The 23,832-nt window shown below is 41.6% G+C and overlaps 2 protein-coding genes across 3 annotated transcripts in view; one reads left to right on the top strand and one right to left on the bottom strand.

Moving 5' to 3' along the window:
- The window catches only part of LOC130204143 (potassium channel subfamily K member 1-like), a 40,471-nt gene that overhangs the window by 4,254 nt on the left and 12,385 nt on the right, over positions 1-23,832 (top strand). The gene's annotated exons all lie outside the window — the stretch shown is intronic.
- Positions 32-22,083, bottom strand: entpd1 (ectonucleoside triphosphate diphosphohydrolase 1). Of its 2 annotated transcripts, XM_056430698.1 has the most exons (10): positions 22,053-22,083; positions 6,189-6,316; positions 5,649-5,766; positions 3,762-3,912; positions 3,309-3,468; positions 3,011-3,214; positions 2,573-2,830; positions 2,138-2,251; positions 1,878-2,015; positions 32-633 (listed from the first exon to the last, which is right to left on the bottom strand). In XM_056430698.1, the coding sequence occupies exons 1-10, from the start codon at positions 22,066-22,068 to the stop codon at positions 427-429; spliced, it is 1,494 nt and encodes a 497-aa protein (XP_056286673.1). In that variant the 5' UTR covers positions 22,069-22,083; the 3' UTR covers positions 32-426. The 2 variants fall into 2 exon arrangements, with proteins under 2 accessions (XP_056286673.1, XP_056286672.1); XM_056430697.1 differs by lacking the exon at positions 22,053-22,083 and having other exon boundaries at positions 6,189-7,215.

The following is a 23,832-nucleotide window of genomic DNA, read 5'->3' as shown; positions in this document are numbered from 1 at the left end:
TATAATTGATTGTTTTTTTACAAATGATAAGCAATTTTAAACATTTTATATAAACAAGGGTTATTCCATTTATTTACACAGTACAGTATCATATTCACATCATAATTCAAGACCCATACATGCAGACTGATATATGTACGCAAACACCCAAGCACCCATTCAAATTCAAACATACAAGCTTGCACACACAAGAACTGTCCATCAACCGAAGAAGCAACACTCAGTAGAAAGAGTAGAGAAAGTATTTGCCATGAGCTGCAGGACTGTTGGTGTGCAGTAGACGTTGACCTTTCACCCCACAAACGTTGACTATCTTATAAAAAGAAATTGGTAGAACACGCCAACACAACCTCCCAGACATCCCCTAACTCGCCGTCACACGTCTGTGCACACGTCTGGTGTGCACACGTCTGTGCACACGTGTTTTCATACGATCTGTTGCTGTTTGGAGCAGCGAGGCCAGAGAGGGCGCAAGCTGACGAGGAAGAGGATGATGATCAGTACTGCAATAATGGTTACTATGGAGACGTAGCCGGCGTAGGGCAGAGGGGGAGTGTCGGGAGCCTCGGCTGGAATCATATTGGTCAGATTCAACATGTAGCCCAACGTCCAGCCTGCGTCACTTCCTTTTATCTAGACACAAACACAGGAAGAGGGAAAACGATCACTGTTAATTATTGATGTCCTGCAGGCCAGTACCACTTGGAGGTGCACTGCACTTTTAATGTGGGGCACTCACTTCTTCTGGCATAAATATTTTTTTACTTTTGCTTAAGGAATTTGAAATCACAATATCTGCTCTGAAAAATACCTCTACAGTATATATCAAAACATAGAAATATAGAAAACAAATGTAGTAACATTACAACACAATAACATACACAGAACCAAAAAACATGTTTTTATTATATATTTAGATCAGGCTTAATGTATTTATTTAAGATTTTAATGTATTTATTGTTTTTGTAAACCCCTTTATAATATATTTGATTTATTGATGGATTAATATTAATTACAATTAATTAAATGATGTTCAATTCAATAAAATATTAATCCTATTGCCCAATTAAATATCAAATTATAACATGCTTAACAATTGATTTAACTTATTTATAAATTAATCTATTTAAAAAATATTTGAGAAATTCCTGTTTTTATTGTCTATTGTGCTTATCTAACCATAAACATGACACTACTGTGTTCATACCATAGACTGCATATGAAAATGATTCATTCTCTATTCTACTGCAGCTGACCTGCAACAGTCTGGCCTTCCCATTATTAGCCGACTTTATCACTATCATTATTCTGGTTGCTGCGTCATCACAACACCTGTTGGTTTGCTGTCATAGGCTGGATGTGTTTTTGTAATATTTTGCCTTGACTCGTCCAGTAGAGGGAAAAACTGTCTTGTTCACATTATTTCTTTATAATATAAGCATCATGAAAATGCTTCAGGATAAATTGGACTACTTGTAACAATCATTCAAGACATATTGGGTGATTCTCAGCAGAATCCTTGTTGCTGTTTCAGAGCTCTCTCAAACAGCAGAGCTATATCCTGTAACTGTATGAGGCTTTACTAAAGGTAAGTAGACACTTACCGTTATAGTAAAGGCTTATACAGTTACATTATCTGACTGGACTAAGCAAGTGTGTATCAGGTGACCTCTTCCGGTCAAGTTGCTCTTGTTGTTTCATTAGACAAGAGTAACGCTATTCACATCAATGTTTTAAAGTGGGATTATATGAAGTGAGAGAGGAGGACAAAGAGTGATGTTGAGGCTGAGTATCTGGGATTTGACAGCGAGGAAGGGCCGAAACTCAAATAGCTCTGATGTGTGAGGGAGGAAAGGAGTGGACTGTGACCTACTAACCTTTTGAACGAATTTAATGTTGGAGTAGCTCACTGAGGTGAAGTTGTATCCGTCTATCAACAGGGTGAGGATGTACGTGCCGGAGAAACAGTACTCAGCCAGATACTTTGGTTTTGTCTTTGGATGCTGCTGCACGATCTGTTCAAACAAGTTCAATGCGGTGATATCATTAATGAAAGGCCTTGTGCAAGACTTAAGACAGGCAATCAGACAAATAGGGCTGGATTTGATTTGTAACTGATGCATAAATATGCCCCAACCTGACTCCAAGGCATTGCGCAGTAGAGTTTGAGCTTTTCCTTGACATCTTCCAGAGGGATGGATGTATCAGCCAGATTGAGGAAGTCCATCACAAAGTAGTACGCAGAGAAAGCCTACAGTGGGAGGGAGGAAGAGATGAGGCAAAAGGAGATGATCTCTAAAGTAATCAGTCTATAAATATTTTATTCTCATTTGCAAAATCAACAACAGCAACATCTCTTTCCAGGAACAGTATCTCTGTTAATCTGGATCATTCTGTTACTCTCAATATTTATTTGGGAAAAGAACTGTGCACAACAGCGATGTCTGGGTTATTCAATTGGAGTTAAAAATGCAATGTGCGACTCAAAGAACAATGTTATACATTGGTGCAGTGCGAAGCATCTGCATGGCTAGATACCACCAGATGTAAGTGAGACAACTTGATAACTTACCCCGAATTTCCCCTGCAGAGTTGGCTGGAAGACCCCATTGAAAGAGCACTGGCTGTATTTGCATTCATCAAAGTTGAAGATTTTTTTGACAACTTCCTGGCATTCTCGGAAGTTTCCTGTCCCGGTGTGATGGAAGGTTTCAGGAGCACCTTGTGGTTTCCTGTCTGACACGCATGGGCTGTCATAGAGGACAGAGTACTTCTTTGTTTCAGAGTACCCAGGGTGGGAACAAGGATCTGCTACTATTTTTGGACCTGACTAGAAAAGAGAGCAAGATAGAGAGGTGTAAGAGATACAGAGAGTAAGCTAAGTACATTTAAAGTCAGCATTATTGCACATTTCAGCATATCATTTCACTCTTAAATCCTAAATGATTACAGATTAGATTAGATTTGAAGAGATCAATACTGTCGACGGAGGAAAAAAGTCGCAATTTACTTGAGTATGGTCGGCCAGCCTGATTCTTTGTGCTTGGTCTTTCCCATAACACAGGAAGCTGTGAGTGTACAGGTTATAGTCATTTCCGTAAAGTCGGAAATTGACGGAGTCGCTAAGTGACTCCGAACCGTCATAATTATCGGATACAAAGCTAATCTGAGTGGAGGCCCCGCCGAGGTCAAGGGCGCCGGTGGTTTCCAAGCCCTACAGCAGAGACAAAAAGGTGTTAAAGTCAGTAGACCACAGGAGCACGATGACACATAATGCACATTTAAAAGTAGTCACGACAAGGCGAGACCTGTTTGAGGCGGTCATCCAAGTAGTTGACTGTGACCCAGCCAAAGGCGCCCTCCTCCTGGCTCTTGAGTAGTCTCGCCCCCTGATAGGAAAAGGGGGATTTTTCCAGGGCTGCCTCCACTGCCTCAAAGACCTTGTCTGACACCACTTTGTTCTCCATGCTGCTTCCAACAGAAATTAATTAAACTGATTCACATCCATAATTCAAATCAATACAGCAGCCCATAAATAATAAATAGACTGCGTCATATATAATCGATCCGACGGTAACATATTCCTGCCATTAAATCACAAAGCAGGCATATGAATAGGCTACACATTGTGGCACTTCAACTGCCGACACAAGCACAGGTATAGAGGGCTGGGATACGTCAGTGTGTCACATGCTGTGTTACTTTTAGTGGATGCATGTTTGATGATGGATCATGGGTGTGTGTGTGCCCGTTTGCCGTACTCGAGCAATCTCATTCCGGCAGTAGCCCCCAGGTAAAGAGGGGTCTCTGGGTGCCTTCTTTTGGGCACCCACTCTTCGGCCTCCTGCATGCATGCCCTCAGTGACTCCCCAGCCTTCAGGGGAGCAGACGCATAGCTGGAGATACCTGGACCTGCAAGTTGAGCGAAATATCAAGAGGAGGTTGTAGTCATTTCGCTTAAATAGCGACTATAAAACGTAATTGGAGCCGGGAGTTCAGAGAACCTAGCCTCATCTGTAAAAACCAATTAACTGGCAGGGAAATTGCTATGGAGAAAGAAAAGCGTGGAGATGATCAATCAATCAGTCATCAATGCGTCCGCTTCCTTGAAGTGTGCTTACCAAGAATTCAACACCTAAATTGCTTTGTTTGAAGTGATGTCCAGCAGTTAACCTCTTCGGGGATGCAGTGGGTCAAAGGACATGCCTTGATCACATGTGTAAAGACTAAAACTAGGAATGTTTGAGTTGATAGCACAATACTTTATTACTCTGACTGTGGCACTCAGCCCAGCTCCTTAAACCTTTCAAAACAGTTCTAGTTTCATTGTTTTTTACACAAACAAACTGTAAAGTGTGGTTTTAAGCAAGCCTTTCTCAGAGAAGCGTGTTAATCCTATTGTCCATGGGAATCCCCCAGATGGTATCATTGAAAGTGTTCTAGTTCAAGTTGTGTTACCTCATGTACATTCCAGGAAGAGGGAGCCCCACACACACCGACAGTGGCTTGAAAGGAAGTGTCGGGGCAACCATGCTTAAACTACTTTTGATTTCTCACAAGGTAAAGGAACACTAATTTCAAGCAGCAGTTAAATGAACTTACAGAAGACGAGCTGATTCAGTGGGACAGACCTCTCTGTTATACGTTAAAGGGGCGATAAAAAGGGGCTTTAATCATTTAGAGAGATTTGGTTGAATAAGAAGTTGCTTGAGGCCGAGGCGCTCTGGATGGACACATCTGGATTTCCCTGCCAGTTTAAGGACAAAATATACCATGACCATATAATAAGCTTTTACATCTGTAGCCATGAATACAAATTCATTATTAACTAGAACGGGCACTCGGTAGAGCGCATACCTTCGCATATCACAAGATTGGGCATTGAATTATGAACATTGTGGCATTAGTTGCATGCCAATTGGATAGAAATTGACCGTGCTATGGTAAAAAAACGATTTTGACCTATCCATGACCTTGACCTTGACCTTTGACCCGATTGGTCCCAAAATCTAATCAAATGGTTCCCGGATAATAACCAATCATCCCACCAAATGTCATGCGATTCAAGAATATGTTGACCTTTTCATGACCTTGACCTTGACCTTTGACCCGATCGATCCCAAAATCTAATCAAATGGTCCCCGGATAATAACCAATCATCCCACCAAATTTCATGCGATTCGGTTTAAAACTTTTTTTGTTATGCGAATAACACGAATACAAATAAATAAATAAATAAATACACGGCGATCAAAACATAACCTTCCGCATTTTCAATGCAACGGTAATAAATCTCTCTTCCAATACAATAATCCATACATGTTGAGAAGTTCAAAAAAGTGGTGTTGAGTTGAAATGATTACATTATTTTCAAAGTATTAAGCCATTTAAAAGTATGAATTATTAGACATAAGTAACAACAATTACATCAGTATTTATATGTACACATAAAGACACTTTAGTTCTTCATGTTCTAGTGCTACATCATTTTAATATTTAATAACGCTTATACGAAACGCTCCTCGTGATGAACTGTGTAAACATAAAGATTCATGATAGCGCTTTCTTAAATATTTTCATTAGCACACATTAGTGGCTGAATACTGTGAGGGCAATGTGTGTCTGTGACGACATTGTGCAGCGCTTACCGTCGACTGTGCAGGAATGCTTCTGTTCAACTCTCCCAGTGTTGTTATCCTTCTCCGCCGGCCACTCGTAGATATAAAGAGATGTGTGGGAGGAGCCGGCGTCCAGCACGATCCCATACTTGAGTGGAGACAGAAGTGAGGATTCCAGTTCAGTACTGAAGAGTTTACTTTACGTCCATCCAGAGTTACACTTGAAGTATAAAGACTGTTTAGCTCCCAGACAAACTTTCCAGAAGTATAGCACTTAACTGTGCAAATAAAAATATAGTTTAGTCCAGAACTGTCGTAAAACAGAACACTGGACACTGTAATCTCAAGGATAGCTATGTGACTCTTTCCGGGTTGTAACAAAAAGGAGTGATGATATAATATTCACATCCACTGGCCTTCTTTGGCAGTGCATTTCTAGAACCTGTACAGGTTGAGGTCATATTGACAAGAGACCATATTTGGCTTGTGCACATTGGACAGAGATCCCGCAGTAATGCAGTGGGCGACAGCCCCAAAGCGACAACACTTTAGTCTTTTCCTCTTCCATACCTTGTACTTTTGGAGGAGGGGCATGTTCTGCAAAACTGCTACCGTCACCAAGGCAACAATCGCTATGACACCAATCACAGTGATGATGATGGTCACCGGCGTGTGCCAGGGGTTCTTCTCTTTCATCGCTGAGAGCGGGGGCGGAAACACAGACAGACAGGAAGGAGAAGCGAGAGGGGTTGAAAGGGGGAAGATGGGGACACATTGGAAAGAGGAATGGAGGGTTAGCCAATTTTGCATCCAGATGTGAGTGATGTCACAGCACGTGTGTTTGTATGTATGAGGGAGAGCCTGTCGTGGGTTTACAAATGTCTTTAATTGTGTTGTTGTTGTTGTTTTGTTACCAAGAGCTACAGATGGATTTGACTGATTTGTTTTTTCTGAACTCGTGCAAAGCGGTTCATTGTTTCTTTAAAGTTCTGAGGTAAAGCTGAAAGATCAACACGACTCCCCTTTGGAACACGATCAAAAGGAAAACAACTGGTGGAAATAGCTGGCGTGTTTATAAAAATGCCATACAATAAAAAAATTCTGACCTATTATGATTAAAGCTACAGCAATCATTCACTGTAACTTATGATCTCAACATCCTGTTGTAGGTATTATTCTAATCGTAAATATACATGATCGCTGTCTTTGTTAGTGCTTTGTTTGATTCCCATTCTTTACAATGGGATTTGAAAAACACACACACACACACAGTATTGTAGATTATACTGTATAGGCACATATATTACCAGGTTACTGTATAAAGGGACAAAGAAGGGTATAATAGGAGGTCTGTATATTCACACGGCCGTTTTGATGGAAAAGAGTGATGAACAAGCCTGAACTGTAAAGTACACACACTTGTCTGCACACATGATTGTTTGATTATGACCAGGTTATGTAAACTAGAAGACACTATCTAGATGCATGACAGCTAGCAAAGTACACTCATTGCAGAAAGGGACTCAACTGTAGAGCACAGTACACATTTCATGAGGACATAGAAAGCCACAAACACACACTGCATCAGCAGGACATGCGGCAATGACAAACCTGACCCAACTATCTACTCTGGGAAAACACACAGAGACTGAAACTTAAAGAGAGAGAGAGAGAACAGAGAGAGAGAGAGAGAGAGAGAGAGAGAGACTTAAAGCACATTAAAAGCAGCACGATATTGCTCAACAGACTGCAAAAGAGAACACTTACCTCTGTTGTCTACTTCAATGAACTTACCACTGGCAGGGGAGGGAGAGAGCCACAGAGACAGAGAGAGAGAGAGAGAGAGAGAGGGAGGGATGAGAGAATAAGAGATTGAAAGAGGAAGAGAGAGGTAGAGGGGAATATGGGGAGGGGAGAATGGACAGAGGGAGGTAGCAGAGGGTTAAGAGGAGAGGTGTTTCCGTCGTGGCCGGACAGAGGATTATAGAAAAGAGCTGTGGCTCTGGTGGAGCTGCCCTGAAGCACTGATTTTGGTATTTCCTCCCCAAGCTATAGGGCAGCAAAGCTGGTTACTATGGAGACACAGCTAAAGTGTGTTTGTGCGTGTGTCGATGTGTGTTTTTGTGCATGTGAACCCCTTAAAGGGTCTCTCTCTCTCTTTCTCCCCCTCCTTCTCTTTCTGTAAACTAATGAGAGGCACTCACCCCGGCATTACTCTCTCTCTCTCTCGCTCTCTCTCTCTCTCTTTCTCTGTTCATTCTGTGGGATGTGTAGGAGGGAGGGGAAGTGGGGACTCCCTTGTTTAGCTGTTTCTATCCCTGGTTGGCGATGATGTCATCTCTGTGACGGATCGGAATCCCCTGCTTCTCTCCCAGACTGTGTGTGTGTGTGTGTGTGTGTGTTTGTGTTAAAAGAATAGGCGTTACTGGTGAGCTGGTGTGTGGGCTTGTGAGTGCAGATCCAAAACATGACTTGCCTGCAAATGTGTTGATCCATTGACAGATCCATTCTGTTATATCTGGCTGCACACATGTGACTACACAAATAGACATTTTTAAACAAAAGTTCTACCACTTATCATTCCCTTCCTCTCCTTGAGAGAGCTGATTCGAAGACTTGCACATTACGGAAGGAAGCACGTGCACACACGCACACGCACACACACACACACACACACACACACACACACACACACACACACACACACACACACACACACACACACACACACACACACACACACACACACGCAGCTACCACAAAGTATCCTGTAATTGTTTGACGAACCCATTTCACTAAGCAAACAACCAAAGTTCACAGCTATTTTACTGCTTTTTAAACACATTATCCGGTAGCTGTTTCAGCAGACAGTCTCGGAGTAGTCCAGCTATGTCTCATATTCACTGTGTATTCTGGAAAGGGCCATCATTTTGTCACCCGATGCTTCCACACACCTCTATGTCACATCATTTTGTCACCCAGCCGAATGCTTCCACACACCTCTATGTCACAGAAACTGTGTCATCGGTCAGCTCATTTAAGGCAATCTGTATCAAACTACAGCTGCTTGAAAAATTATATTGTGGCAAGTTGTGTTGTCGCCTCGCTGCATTTTTAAATGCGGAGCATCAGGTGGCTGCAACCAGACTTGAGCCTTGGTGAGCGGGAGATAAGACGACGACAACAACCCACGCTATCAAACACAACAAACGGTGCTTTCCGTTTGAAAATAACTAATAATAATTCATGTTAATGCATAATGAATAATGAGAGATTACTATTCCTTACTTCTCGCACAGTTTGGGATTTTTGGGTTGATGCATATATAAAAAACGAACTAAAATAAAATTCTAATACTGATTTGGACGTTAATTACAAGTGTCAAAGTCAACCTTTTCAAGTTTTTCAAATTAAACTAAATGTGATATTACAATATTAAAAATAGCAATTATATATAAAGCACCTACAAAAAACAAGCAACACTAGAAGTATGAAAGAAGAGAAATATATTTTTTAATGCATGTGACAGGTCTGTGATTGCTCTATGCACAGATGTGACCCCATACTCATGGTGACCCTCTGACACTTAGATGTTAACCATAGAAAAATGCAATAACTTGTGTTGTCACCCGAAGGTCTCTTTAATGGATTTTGATTCACGACTTGTCCCTATAGCTTTGCCAGATATTGGAACAACTGCCGGGGAAGTCTGGGTGGAACTACTTCTGGTTTATTCTGGACTCAAAGTATAACATTCAGGGAGGAAAATTGCTTTTCAGTTGCTTGCATGAAGAAATAAATTACACTTCAATGACATGTCAAATCTTCAGATAATAACAGTCAACATAAAGAACAATGATCCTGATGTAAACCATATCAACGGGTCGTACAGGGACAATCTTAGTGATGGTCCATAGACTAACTGACTGCATAACTCGCCTGTGCGAACGTATAACGCTTCAAGGTATTTTTGGGATTCCTTGAAAACGAAGCACATCTGCAACAAGGCCAGGAATGTTCAGTCGTTTTCCAATGTCTTCACTTGCCTTGATTTATATTGTCATTTCTATAGTTTATTTTTATTAATGTGTGAGTGCAGCTGTTGATGCAAGTAAACAGCCAGCGCTGGCATTAATAAACAACTTTATTATTGACAGCTGGTGCCAATCAAGAAAACCCCATGTGATTTTCTAGAACAAAATTCTGTGAGGGCAGTGGTGACAGTTTGAGAGGCGTTCAGAAGAAGAGGGAACATTTAGTTTCTAGTCAAATTCCCTCCATATATTGCCTTTAGTATAAAGTAGAGAAAGACTGTTAGTGCATTATGTGTACTGAAGATGATGATGATGGTGATGTTGGCAGCTCGGTACAGATACATATTCACAAACACGTTGAAACAGAAAATAGGGCTTACCTAAGAAGCAAATGAAATGCATGAGATCACAGAGGAACTCTTTTGGAACATCAACACTGATTGGACCACCAGGCATTTTGGCCTCAACACACATATTAGTATGTTTGTACTTTAGGATTTTTAATGACATAACTCATTCCCTAACAACCTAATAACAACCACATGCCTTTACACCGACCCATGGCAAATTCCAACCCTAGCTTAATCTCAAGCCTAAAACAAAGAATAACCCTTGTGAAGGAGTGAGGAGCGCGTTGTTTAAAGTTACTTTGTAATATTACAAGCGTACTGATTACAATACGTTTGAGCTACTTTAACCAAAACAACCTCACTATGCATTATAAATGAAAGAGGATAATGTTAGGGTTCCTGTCTGCTCCTTGTGTGTGATTCCCTGTCTTGTTTCCCTTCTGTCTGTGTGGTGTTGTCTGTCTACAGTATCCACCCCCGGTTTCCGCCCACTGCCACGCCCGCTTCCGTTGGACCAGCTGTGGTGAGTTTCTGGTAATCACCAGCAGTGGTTATAGGCAGGGGTCCCCAACCCCCGGGCCGCGGCCCGGTACCGGTCTGCGGCTTGGTTGGAACCGGACCGCGGAAAAAAAGTGAATAAATAAAGTTTTTTTTTAATCAGTCGGAAAAATATATTATTTTGAAAAAGGACCGGATCCACCCGTGTGTACGTCTGAGCCGCGTTCATCAGTCTTAAAGTTCGGGTTTATCGCTGCAGGCGAGTCTCACGTGCCGAACCCTCTGCTGGCGGCACATTTCAGTGACAAAGAATCTTAAAACATATTCAACCTGCTCAATTAATTCTGTCACTTCAGGGAAATGACAACTGTTTTCAAGTTGGCCGATAAAGTCGCTGCTGTGTGGGCGAGCGAACAGCGGAATATTCTACATGTTTCAGACGTTGACCGGGTGGAAGAGGCTTTTAAAAGAGTTTGAGCGGTACTCCAACTACAAAAGACCCGACTGCAAAAGAATAGACCTGCAACCCATTTGTAAACAAACCCACCCGGTGAATCGAGCCCGTCCGAGCTAGAAGAAAGTGTTGGAGATGCAAATGACGGTGGCCTTAAGGGACATTTCACACAACAACTCTGCCGGTGTTCTAATGACAGCGACCAGAACTCGGTTAGGAGCAGCGGACCAAACACACGTCTGTGTCGCCGTCTCCATTAGCGGCTCGTTGCAGGTCAACAAGCGCACGGCTCACACTCATTCGGCGTAATGATGAGTTGTAGTTTTGGCACTTTATGCCCTTCCTATAATTGTATGACGTCATATTTATTACGTCATTTATATTGCCGGTCCGTGAAAATAATTTCTGACACTGAACCGGTCCGTGGCTCAAAAAAGGTTGGGGACCGCTGGTTATAGGGACCATGTCTTTCTCTGGCGCGCTGTCAGGTCGTTCCGGTAAAACCAGTGGTTCAGCAGCAGCGCACAGGCTCGGTGGAGTTGCCCTCCCGACGCCGGATCAGCAGAGAGCGGTTGAGTTGCCCTCCCGACTTTGGAGTTAGACTGCCAGTTCTCCCCGTGTTGAGATTGGTTTGTTTCTTGTTTTTTTGGTTTTATGCATTCAGGTGAATAAAATCCTGAATTTTATTCTGAAGCTACTGTGTTGCGTGCGTTTGGGTCCTCCACAACACTCATCCCATAACAGATAATGTTGTTTCTAGAAAGTAATCAAACCGCAGAAGCTCAGGTTTATTGTAGTTCATTACAAATCCAGTTGTGGGTGATATTGTGAAGACTAATCAATATGATTAATTGAAAGTAAAGCGAGTAAACCTTTTTTGAAGCCGTCTCAATTTTGGTAATAGGACTTCAGGGGGATTTTTTTATTCTGCTGGTGCAGCTGTGGATGAATGATAACATGACAACAATAATGACTTAGATTCCTGTGGTAATGATTTACTTGTCTTGTAATAATAATGAAATTGCGGCATTTCATGTCTTCATTCCTGTTAAAAGTAATGTATTACTGAAACACCCGACACTTTGGACCAACAAAAGCATTCCCACGTTCCAAAGCACATAAAAGATATGCATCTATGCACACGTCCACAGTTTTTCCATTACCGTCCCATCTGTAAACTACGTGCAGTGTTAGGGTGAGGATGCTTCAATGTACGCTGTGGAAAAAGAACACCGCTGAAAAACACGACATCTGTTTTCATTAAGTGTTTCTCTTGGGGTTCTTTTTGAAGAGTTTAATGCAAACATTTGAAGGATTTTAAGAGCTTTTTAACAAGCTAAGGAAAGAGCTTTTTATTTAGCTTTAAGACTAACTTCAACTCATAAGGAAGTTTTTTTTAAAGTACACTACCGTTCAAAAGTTTGGGGTCATCCAGACAATTTCGTGTCTTCCATGAAAACTCACTTTTATTTGTCAAATGAATTGAAAATTGAATAGAAAATAGTCAAGACATTGACAAGGTTAGAAATTATGATTAATATTTGAAGTATTAATTTTGTTCTTCAAACTTCAAGCTCAAAGGAAGGCCAGTTGTATAGCTTATATCACCAGCATAACTGTTTTCAGCTGTGCTAACATAATTGCATAAGGGTTTTCTAATCAGATATTAGTCTTCTAAGGCGATTAGCAAACACAATGTACCATTAGAACACTGGAGTGATAGTTGATGGAAATGGGCCTCTATACACCTATGGAGATATTTCATTAGAAACCAGACGTTTCCACCTAGAATAGTCATTTACCACATTAACAATGTATACTGTGTATTTTTTATTAATGTTATCTTTATTAAAAAAACAGTGCTTTTCTTTGAAAAATAAAGACATTTCTAAGTGACCCCAAACTTTTGAACGGTAGTGTATGTTCGATCGAGTTTTAACATTAACTTGTGTTACCTGCAGAATAAAGAAGTCTTGCTTAGAAGAGCAGCATTTAGATGATAATTCGACAAAGACAACATCCAACAACAGTGTTACATAAAATACCTTACCTCAAGTTGACTGTTGATACTTAAACTTTAATTAAATCACTAACTAGATTTAAAAAACTGCAAATTCTGCCAAAAAGAAGTCCACATTTCAAACAGTTTTTTGTAAGTTTAAACAGTATAGGACAATAAAGGTATAATACAAACACAGGGCCTCACTCACCGTACACACACACATAAAAGCCAAGGTACACCGTTTATAGGATTTCCTCATGTGCCATCCTGACACAAAGTAGCACACGACGAGGAAGTTCATCCTGGCCTTGTCACTTAAGAATCTCCACCCATGTTTTGAATCAGCAGATACTGAGAGGGTTGTTACTTTACACTCAGCCATGACTCAAAGGGTGACACAGATGAGATTGTGGTTGTATAATGACGGGAAGATGAGACAACGTCCCTCCAAGGCAGGGCTTCAATTTGTTGTCCTGTTTTGATGGTTCTGCTCGAACGAGTCATAGGCGGTGTGTGGACACATGTACATGAATATTGTCGGGTAGTAGCCTACATGTGTTACGTAGGCGCGGTCACCACAAGCGCCGAACATTTTTAGTAAACAAGAATCGGCAATAAAAGTACTCACGCACAAAGCAAATAAAAAAAGCAGCTGACTGATAACTGCAGAGAAGCAAACAGCTATATGTTACTCTGACAGGTTGTGGAGGAAAGGAAAAAATATAAATACTGTTAGATCCGTGAGATAAACCCCTCCTACAGGTTTATCTATTTTGCCACTCCGTTTCTTATTCCCCCCTGCTTTCTCTACTCCTTCCTCTCCATCTTTACCTCCTCTGATACGCAACTCAGTTTCGTCATACATTATTACAATTTAAACATTTATTTCACAAAGGAATAGTCACAAATAATTAGAAAAGGGGGAACTTGCTTTGCTTCACCGTTGGTGCAACCTGGCCCTTCCGGCCGAGCGTGTGAGAACCTCCTCGCAGCTTCCGCCTGTCTCCTTTCTTAAACTGGTTCACACGTTCGTTGACTAGATTACTGCAACTCCTTTTTATCAGGCTGCTCTAATAAATCTCTTAATTCCCTCCAGGTGATCCAGAATGCTGCAGCTTCTGTACTCACTAAACTAAGAAAAGAGATCACATCACTCCTGCATTAGCTGCTCTGCACTGGCTCCCTGTAAAATCAAGAATCACATTTAAAATTATTCTACTAAACTACAAAGCCTTGATTGGTGATGCTCCATCATATCTTAAGGAGCTTGTAGTACCATATTGCACCACTAGAGAGCGGCCTCAGTAAATGCGGGGCTACTTGTGGTTCCTAGAGTCTTAAAGAGTAGGATGGGAGCCAGAGCCTTTAGTTATCAAGCTCCTCTTCTATGGAACCAGCTTCCATCTTCAGTCTGGGAGGCAGACACAGTCACCTCATTTAACATATCAACCACGCAAACACTCATTGAATTTGAAAAAGAGAAACTTGCGCAACCTGGCCCCTCCTGAGCCCCTCACCTGCTTCCTTTTTCTTAAATCAACCAAGTTTGCTCAAGACATGTTATTCCTATGCTTAATACATCTATTAAATCCTAACACACAATACAATATAACACTTATTGGTTATACTCAATTCTACGTGCATACATGTTTTGATAAAGAAACCAACCAATCAGAATTGTACTTCATGTATATTAAGTACAGCCTTAAACCTGCAGGCATACTCCAATGTTTACAATAAATGGAAAAAGGCATTAATAACAAGGGGACATGTAGAGGAGGGGCGCTACATTCCCACATTTTGTGGCGTGGCCGCCCGACACCACATCTCCCAGAGTGCCTCATCACTCACCCAGCTGGCGGTGCTTAAGGCACCTAACTGAGGGCTGGAAAGCGTCATTAAGGGCAGAGGGGAGTGCACATGGCGGAGAGGAGCCGGGGAAGCAGTATGGGAACGGACACCAGCGTGGAGGAAAATAATACAGACTACAAAGAGGAAGACCTCGTAAGCTGGACTTTGCTGTGTTGAGGTTTTTTGTTTAAGTAACCACCTTCTCCTGCGGGACGCTTCACGTTTATTAATGGACTTTTTGTTTTTGATCGAAAGGAATTATCGTCGTAAACCTTCACCTTCATTTAAACCCCACGTACCTTTCCAGGCACGCGAACAGACATTTTGGGGGGCAGGTGCTCAAACCCCAAAAAAGGGCACCCAATGCCAAAAAAAATATTTCTGACAGAGTTGAAGCATTAGCAGCATTACACTGATGATGCTGTCCTCGACCTGCGTTTCCTCTGGGCAGCATCAGACCACTAGCTTACATTTTCTTTATGAATAAAGATGAATTATTATATAGCAACAATAGTACAAGCGTTCTGATTGGCTAATGGGTCGTCATGCCAGCCACGTATCGCCCTCCTCACTGGTCTGATACGGATCCGTATTGCCCTCTTACGTCATTTTCAAAATGAGCGATATTGATAGACATCAACAGCCAAGAGCAGTGGTCCTCAAACTAAGGCCCGCGGGCCGGATACGGCCCGCCTCCACATTTGGCCCGGCCCTCTAAACAAGAGAGGCCTTATGATTTTTTTTTCAGTCTGGCCATGCAAATCCTAGAATAGCCCCTGTTGAATAGAACGGAATAAGAACTCTCTCTCTCTCTTCTCTCTCTTTTCTCTCTCTCCTCTCTCTCCCTCTCTCTATTCTCTAAACATAACTAACGTCAGTAAACAGCTGGACGAGTTTTTGTTTGTTTATTTTTTTAGGAAACGTCGGACCAGTTGTGACGTCATGTTTTCAGCAGCGCTAATGTTTTTTCATAAAACAACGTCAGGGGACAAACACCGTCATGACCTGTGTGTCTGATGCTGCGGGTCAGAGGAGAAGGAGGTGCACCCGTTTGGTGGCGCGAGGAGCACTGCGCGGAGGAGGAAGTGGAGGAGAAGGAGGGAGGGGCGGGGGGGGCTCGTGAGCGTCGCGGAGCATGTCAGGGCGAAATTCTCACAAGAACTCAAATAAATGCCCCGTCGGATATTAAAACACATTTGGGGGGAGTTTATGACAGAGAGAGTAACTTTTATTCTTAAATACTGAATGAAAAAAGTGGGCTCCAGCAAAAAGGGCACTTTTCTCATCCAGGGCAAAGGGGCTGGTGCTTGAGCACCACTAGGGCTCTATCTGTGCACGTGCCTGTACCTTTCACTGCCCCACCCAGGTGACCTCCTGTGACATTACAATGTCTATTATGCTCCAATATTTAAAATAGATGTAAGAAGCCAATACTAATTTTAATCAAAAGCACTTTACAATGATTGATAGGAAGTGCAGACTGTATAGTACTGTATATTATTCTTGCACTTGATTATATAAGAAGACCCAAGCTAGGTTCCCAACAACTCAGGCTGCCCCACACACTTAAGGTGGACTGATCTTTAAGGTGGATCAGCTGTTCTCATTTATGTCACAAGTTGTTCCTCTGATTTCTGCTGAGCTTTTTAAAATGTGTAATATTGCTGTTCACTCTTTAACTGATAACACGGTTCATCATTAACTTATACTGCAAACTATTCTCTGTATCAGGAAAACATAATATTGAACGTTAAAATGTCAGCAACATCATCTTGTTCTATATTACATTTGTTAAAATCAGAAAGTGGGAAATATCGATGAAAATAAAAACACTTTTTCAATTGCAATACTCTGTATCGGCAAGTACTGCTCTAAAGGTGCTATCATCCCTAAACGTAGCACATTCAACATTAAAAATACATTTCGTGCCAATCCTCCTCAAGGATGAACACACACACACCATTGTGCCTCTGAACACTGTCCTAGAGTTGTCACTGGGCTCCTTGCTTCAAGGTTTTCGAATGAATCTTGTCCACTTTCGTTTGTCCTTAACGTTGAAGGAGACAACAACTCTCAGCTCTATAAATATTCTCGTCCCGGCTGTTGTGAAACAGCATCGTCTGCTTCCTGTAAAAAGGGAACCTCTGGCAGCGTCAGAGAGGAAGCATCTCTGGCCGCCACAGGGAAGTGGTCTGTCCTCACTGCTGTCCAGTCCGGCCTCGAACTGACTCTAAGTCTGTCTGGTTTTCCCTGACCTCCAGCAGAGACAAAAATAACGTTGTCGTGTTTATCTCGATGAACATCCCTCGCTGAAGGAAAGAGTTTTTATTTAGCTTGTGTTGTAGCTTCTCGTCCACCGGAGGTGGTTTGAAGAAATTGATGATGAAGAAGAATCTCGAGTGACACTTAATAAGAATACTCAGAAGACGAGACGACGTCCCTCCCAGGCAGGGCTTACATTTGTTGTCCTGTTTTGATGGTTCTGCTCTAACGAGTCATAGGCGGTGTGTGGATACATGTACATGAATATTGTCGGGTAATAGGCCTACATGTTACGTAGGCGCGGTCACCACAAGCGCCGAACACCAGTTATTTAAATCCTTTTAATCAAGGACAATTGGCAATGCATTGGTGAAAAAATGCACAACATTGTTAGTAAATAAGTATCGGCAGTAAAATGTTCATCAAGTATCCAAAGTTAAAGGACTAATTTTTCCATATCAGAGTTGTCATGCTTTAAAAACAGCTTCAATCCCCTGGAGCTTAACAAATAAACGACACCAAAATGCAAAATACTTGCACGTTGATATTATATGACTAGGGCTTTAATTAGGAAAGGAAAGAAGTGAAGGAGTGAATCTGGTCTGTGTTGCCTTTGTCAAGGTTGAAAGAAGGAATAAAGTTTGCCATCTTGGTTAACACCTCCGTGTTGTGGTTATTCTCATGAACAGGTGCAACTTTACCCACTCCACTCATTCTGATTTGTTGACGGCTTTTATTTGCTGGGCAAAAGTTTTCAAAAATGTACCCCTCCAAATAAGGGCCACTTTTCTTACTGCGTAATATTGTTCTTGTCGTACTGTATTGTATTCATGACCAACAAGAAAAAACATGTTGAAAGAGTAAACTGCAAATTGATTGCATAAAAAAAATAGGCCCCTGGTGTTTATTGGCCTAAAGAAGGAATTGAAAGAGAGAAGCAAGGAAGGAAAGATGGAAGGAAACCACAAGATGAGAGAAGGAATATTTTATTATTATATCAGGGATATTTCATGAGAAAGTACCTGAAGGCGCAAAGCAATTAATAACTGCAGTTGACTGATAACTGCAGAGAAGCAAACACAGCTCTACGTTACTCTGACAGGTTGAGGCGGAAAGCCAAAAATATAAATACAGAAATGCTTTGATAAAGAACCAACAAATCAAAATTGTACTTAATGTCTCTTGATCCGCACCCACATTTAAACTTGCAGCCATTAATAACAAGAGGACATGTAGCGGAGGGGCGCTACATTCCCACACATGATCAGCGGCCGACACGCCAGGGCGGTCGAATATGAAACGAATGACCTGACCTATAATTCGAACCACTTTTCCGCAACCTCTCTGGAAAATGTCACAGGGTCAAGGAAAGATGGTGAAGGAGAATTCATGAGTTAGGAAAAGACAATCGCGGCGTTTGGAGAACGCCACGTTCATTAAACTACGTGGTTATGAAGCGACGGCAGGCGGAGGTTAGGGACGTCGGTCTGCAGCGTCAAAACTACAACGTTCCAAAGATGGAGCACAAAAAGCGCATCTTAGATATTTCTAGATATTTCGTCTGTGTACTTAATGTTGCATCGTGCAGACAAGATGAACAACTAGGTTCAAAGTATTACTTTATTAGAAAGGTTGGAATAGAAAAGAAGAATAGAAAAGTGAAACTGAGAGATTGTCACACGGAGAACAAAGCTACAAGCTGTCTCATTGTTCTGTTGCACACATGCTGAATTAATATGTTATGACACTAACAATGTCTCATATCCCTTATGGTTATGGTTTTATTGTGAAATATAATTTATACGGGACAAAATTATTTATTCAAAAGATGGTAATCAAAAAAACATGACTGACTGAAGAGCTCATCCATTTGAACCCTTTCATTCAAATAAAAGAATGAGGGCCGAGGCTGCACTCCACGACCAGAGAGAATATCAAATAAGTCAGTTTGATCACTTTACAGCAGTTTGATCACTTTACTGCAGTTTGATCACTTTACAGCATATTCAGCAACTGTAATGTAACGTTCGTAGTTTGTCAGCAGGTTTAACAGATTATTTAATGTATTTCCAAGTTATAGCAACGGTTATTTAGATGATCTGCGTTTGTCGGTCATGATCGTCTCGCGGCTGAATGGTGCGTCACTTTAAATATTGCGGCCGCGAGGGATTGTGGGGCGGAATTGTCTCCTTTCCTTTCAAAAAGGAAGGTCTAGTGTTTCCTATACGAAAGGAGCTAAGTAAGTAAGCATTGAAGCTCCTTTCCTTTGCATCTAGAGAACTCAAACAGCTTTTATCATGGTGGCCACTTAGACACTTCTGGGTCATTGTCACTCAGTAAGGAACCTAATCACTCACCCAGCTGGAGGTGCTTAAGGTGCCCAACTGAGGCAGGGCTGGGAAGCTTCAGAAAGGGCAGAGGGAGCGCACATGGCGGAGAGGAGCTAGGCAACAGTATGGGATTGGACACCAGCGTGGAGGAACGGAATACAAAGGACTACGAAGAGGAAGACCTCGTAACCTGGACTCTGTTGAGTTTTCTGTTTAAGGAACCACCTTCTCCTCCGGGGCGCTTTACTTTCCTGACTCCACCCTTGCCTGCCTGCCCTTTCCCTCCCTAGCATGCCCTCGGGCCCTCATGTGACACTACAAGACAAAGCAATAAAAAATTCCAGCTGATAGATAACTGCAATATATTAGTACTGTTTAACCCTTGTGTTGCCTTCGGGTCAATTTGACCCGATTCAATGTTTCACCCTCCTGTCGCCTTCGGGTCAATATGACCCGATTCAATGTTTCACCCTCCTGTTACCTTTATATTTACTAACATATTTTACCCTTGAGGTCAATATGACCCCAGCTATTAAAATCTCCAGAAAATTATTAGAATTAATATTGTTTTCCAAGTTTAAGTGTGAGGTACTTTATGTTTGTTTGTTGACTCCCGAAAGAACACCGACATTAAACATTGAATCGGGTCAAATTGACCCGAAGGCGACAGGAGGGTTAAATATTGAATCGGGTCAAAATGACCCGAAGGCAACACAAGGGTTAAAAGCCAAATATCTAAACACAGAAATGATGTAATAAAGAACCAGTCAATATAGCACGTCATTGATACATCGTTCACACACACAACAGCATTAAGCCTCTGAACACTGTCCTAGAGTTGTCACTGGGCTCCTTGCATCAAGGTTTTCCAATGAATCTTGAACACTTTTGTTTGTCTTTAACGTTGAAAAAGACAACAACTCTCAGCTCTATAAATATTCTCGTCCCCCTGTTGTGAAACAGCATCGTCTGCTTCCTGTAAAAAGGGAACCTCTGGCAGCGTCATATGATTAGAAATGAGAGGAAGCATCTCTGGCCGCTACAGGGAAGTGGTCCGTCCTCACTGCTGTCTAGTCCGGCCTCCAGTCTCTGACTGACACTGACTCTCTGTCGGATTTCCCCTGACTTCCAGCAGAGGAAGAAAAATATTGTCGGTTGTCTCTTTATGAACATCCATTGTCGTGAAATATTAGCCACAACTATTCATTTGGAGTTAATCGTTATGGTCATGGAGAAACAGTTGTCACATTTTAACACTAGTCCATGAATGTCAGCTCGCTTTTAACCTTTTTATGATATTGTGAAATTTAAAAGCCACAACTATTCATTTGAAGTTAATCATTATGGTCATGGAGAAACAGTTGTCATATTTTACCACTGTAGTCCCTGAATGTAAGCTAGCTTTCAACCTTTTTATGATATTGTGAAATTTAAAGGGAAAAAAAAACTAATTGCAAAAAGAACCAATCATGTTCTTACTTGCTCTAACGGTATCTTACCATGCAGAACGTGTTGGTAATTGTGGGATATCTCTGCCTTCAGAAACCAAACCCTTTCTTTCTCAGAGATTTCTCCTTGCTTCCCTCCCAATTAACGATGGTGAATGGAGTTTAATATGTGTCACACTCACAAATGTGACTTTTATATATTTTCCGGATTTGAAACCTGAATCGCATACAACTAACTTTTTGGGTGCAAATTATATTCGGCTTAGTTTATCTTAAAAGGATCAAGTCACCCAAATTAAGAACAAACATCAATTGATGGAGGTGAATTGAATTCCATTACTGGTGATTAAATAATTCAAACATAGTTTAACAAAAATGTCCAGAATATCTTGGAAATCGCTTTTTGGAAACCATTGCTTTTCTCTGTTTGACCAATAGTTCAAAGCAAGTAATACACATGGAATTCCATATCTTGTATTTTAACAGGGTGTAAGAGACAAAAATGTCAGCGCCAAACTATAAGCACGGCATTATTTTTTTTAGTTTTTGTAATTAGGGTGAATTTACATTTTAAGCCAAATGAGGAGAAACCAAACCTATAAAAATGAGATGTTCTAAATATAGTCTAAAAAAACCCATATAATGTTGGTGCAAATCACATTTGCTTGAGTTCACACAACTCTGCTCTTCACATTGGACTTGTCAACAAAAAACAATTGGACCATATACGTCAAACATATTTACTTTTAAACTCAAACCCCAATTCAGCTATTCAGAGAAAGTTGCACCATCACCCTCAGTCACATGCTCTCTTCCTGATAAACTACCATAAAGCTCACATGATCGTGGGAGTGCCACTGTTCATCCTCACGATCACACAGACCCTAAACCTCCTGCTGAATCACAAATGGAAAATACACAGGCACCTGCTTACGCCGTCCTTACGCACACTCGGCCACATGCTGGGGGGGGGGGAAGTCACACACCTGCCTCACACTGCTACACAGCTGCTACATGCAAAAAGGCAAGTCACACAGTGGGAAGAGAACACACACTCACCCACTCTCAGTGGTACTTAACATTGTCTGTATCGACTTCTGGTACATCCTGCTGCCGGATTCACTTCTGTGATAAGGATGTCCTGCTCTTGTGTGTGTTGTGTGTGTGTGTCTGTGTGTGTGTGCCAGTCAGAGCAGTACACCTACCTCTTTGTGCAGACATGGGTTCTTTCTCAGCAGCAACAAAATGCTCTTTCTATTCTTTGCCCCCCTCTCTTCCTCTGTCTCTCTCTCTCTTTCCTCCACTCTGTCTCCCCCTCTCTCTCCCCCTCTCTCTAACGCTCTCTCTTCCTTTCTCTCTCTCACTCTACACAGCTCTCTGCTCAGTCTAACGCTTTTCAGCACCTCCTTTCACATACACTCGCTTTATTAGAAGCAGAGCTTCCCTCCTCCCTCCTGCTCAGCCCAATCCCCTCCTTCCCAGGCGCCTTTAGCTTTGCCTTTCTGTTTTCCCCTTTCTCTTCCTCTCTCTCTCTACACCTTTGTCATTCTCTTTTCCCGCCATCACTCTTTCACTCCAAGTGTTCCTGCGTTTGCTCCTCTCCACACTTTCTGCATCTTCCTCTCAATCCGTCTCGCTGCCTTAACGCTCTCTTCCACTGGTGTCTTTTTTATCACTTTTCTTCCGCCTCTCTTTCTCTTTGTCATTCTCCGTCTTGTACAACTGGGTCAAACATGAAAGAAGTGTTAGATCTGGATGCGAGCTGGAGGGATCTTGGAGAAGAAGCAGCTGGTGAACTCTGCTTAACTTCTTGATGCCTGGCACCCTCTTTTTTATAGATGTAATCTTAACTGTGTTGAAAGAAGGTGGTCTTTACATGACTCCACATAAGTCTTTAACCTCAAACACAAAGCCTGAAAAGTGAACTCTAAGAGGCATAATGTGAGAATTCTTTCAGTTCAGGATGATAAAGAAACCTTGAGTGGAGGGCCATGCCATTGACACTACCTGATTGTCCACACTTTTACCAAGGCTGAAAAACAAAGCTGCATCTGTTTCTGAGCCATGACCACAGAGGGTGGTGGGGGTCCAATTCAAATTCCCACTCCAGGCTGCATTTGACCACAACAATAAACCACCAGTGATACTTGTATGAGAAGAAATCCGAGTTATGTGAGATTAGTATGCTGTTGTATGTTGATGTGTGTCTTACTTTGCTTGGAGCGCTGCCAGTGATTTATTCAGCGATAGAAGACAAACACATCATTATGATAACAGTAATCCTCATTTACTGATTTTCTAAATGACATTTCCTTCAAGATGGCAGTAATGTCTTATTGTTCAGCTTGAATCTGTAAACGCTCCATCAGCCTGCCACTAAATATGAAAATCATCATTAGTGATGGTAAATATCTGTTTATCCAGCGGTGAGCACAGTGGGGCGGTTACTGCTTCTGCTACTTGTGCTCCCAAGTCGTATAACAACATACCGTATTGTATGCTGTGATCCTGTGAAACCTGTCATGGCAAAAACTAAGTTGTATATGATGTTTCTGAAGACTTTCGATTTGTGTCTTCATTTGAATGTGAGTCGTAGAACAATGTCTCACAGAAGTCTGTATGAGAAAATGAAAAAGGAATACAAAGAACTCAAGAAATCAGTGTTTTGTAAACCAAAAAGTGCCATTAATTTGTTGTCATCAATGTGAGATGTTGATCTCCAAGTGTGTCTTGGCTTGTGTGTGTAGAGTTTTGGCTCAATGAGCCGAAAGTGTGTCAGCAAAACTACAAAACTGTAATGTGAGAGCTTATGAATAGATGACTTTGGATACCTTTAAAAAGAACCATGCTAGCTGTAAGATAACCGGCGGCTGGCTGTGGTCTCATATTTTCTGTACACACAGGAGTTTGTTACCAGCGTTGTGACAAATATCAAACTATCAAATATCAATCAATACTGAGAAAAAACAAGGTGCATGAACCTAA

Source organism: Pseudoliparis swirei, chromosome 13, assembly GCF_029220125.1.
Source record: "Pseudoliparis swirei isolate HS2019 ecotype Mariana Trench chromosome 13, NWPU_hadal_v1, whole genome shotgun sequence".
Classification (NCBI taxonomy): domain Eukaryota; kingdom Metazoa; phylum Chordata; class Actinopteri; order Perciformes; family Liparidae; genus Pseudoliparis; species Pseudoliparis swirei.
This window is presented reverse-complemented; position numbering and strand designations above follow the sequence as displayed.

What these genes read in the sequence shown, in the direction of transcription:
- entpd1 (XM_056430697.1), bottom strand. Translation starts at nt 6,428, where the DNA reads ATGCAAAATTGGCTAACCCTCCATTCCTCTTTCCAATGTGTCCCCATC. An exon ending in GCCGGAATGAGATTGCTCGA is followed by an intron (nt 3,469 to 3,761) that starts GTACGGCAAACG and finishes TGTTGGAAGCAG; the next exon opens with CATGGAGAACAAAGTGGTGT. An exon ending in ACATTAAATTCGTTCAAAAG is followed by an intron (nt 634 to 1,877) that starts GTTAGTAGGTCA and finishes GTTTGTGTCTAG; the next exon opens with ATAAAAGGAAGTGACGCAGG.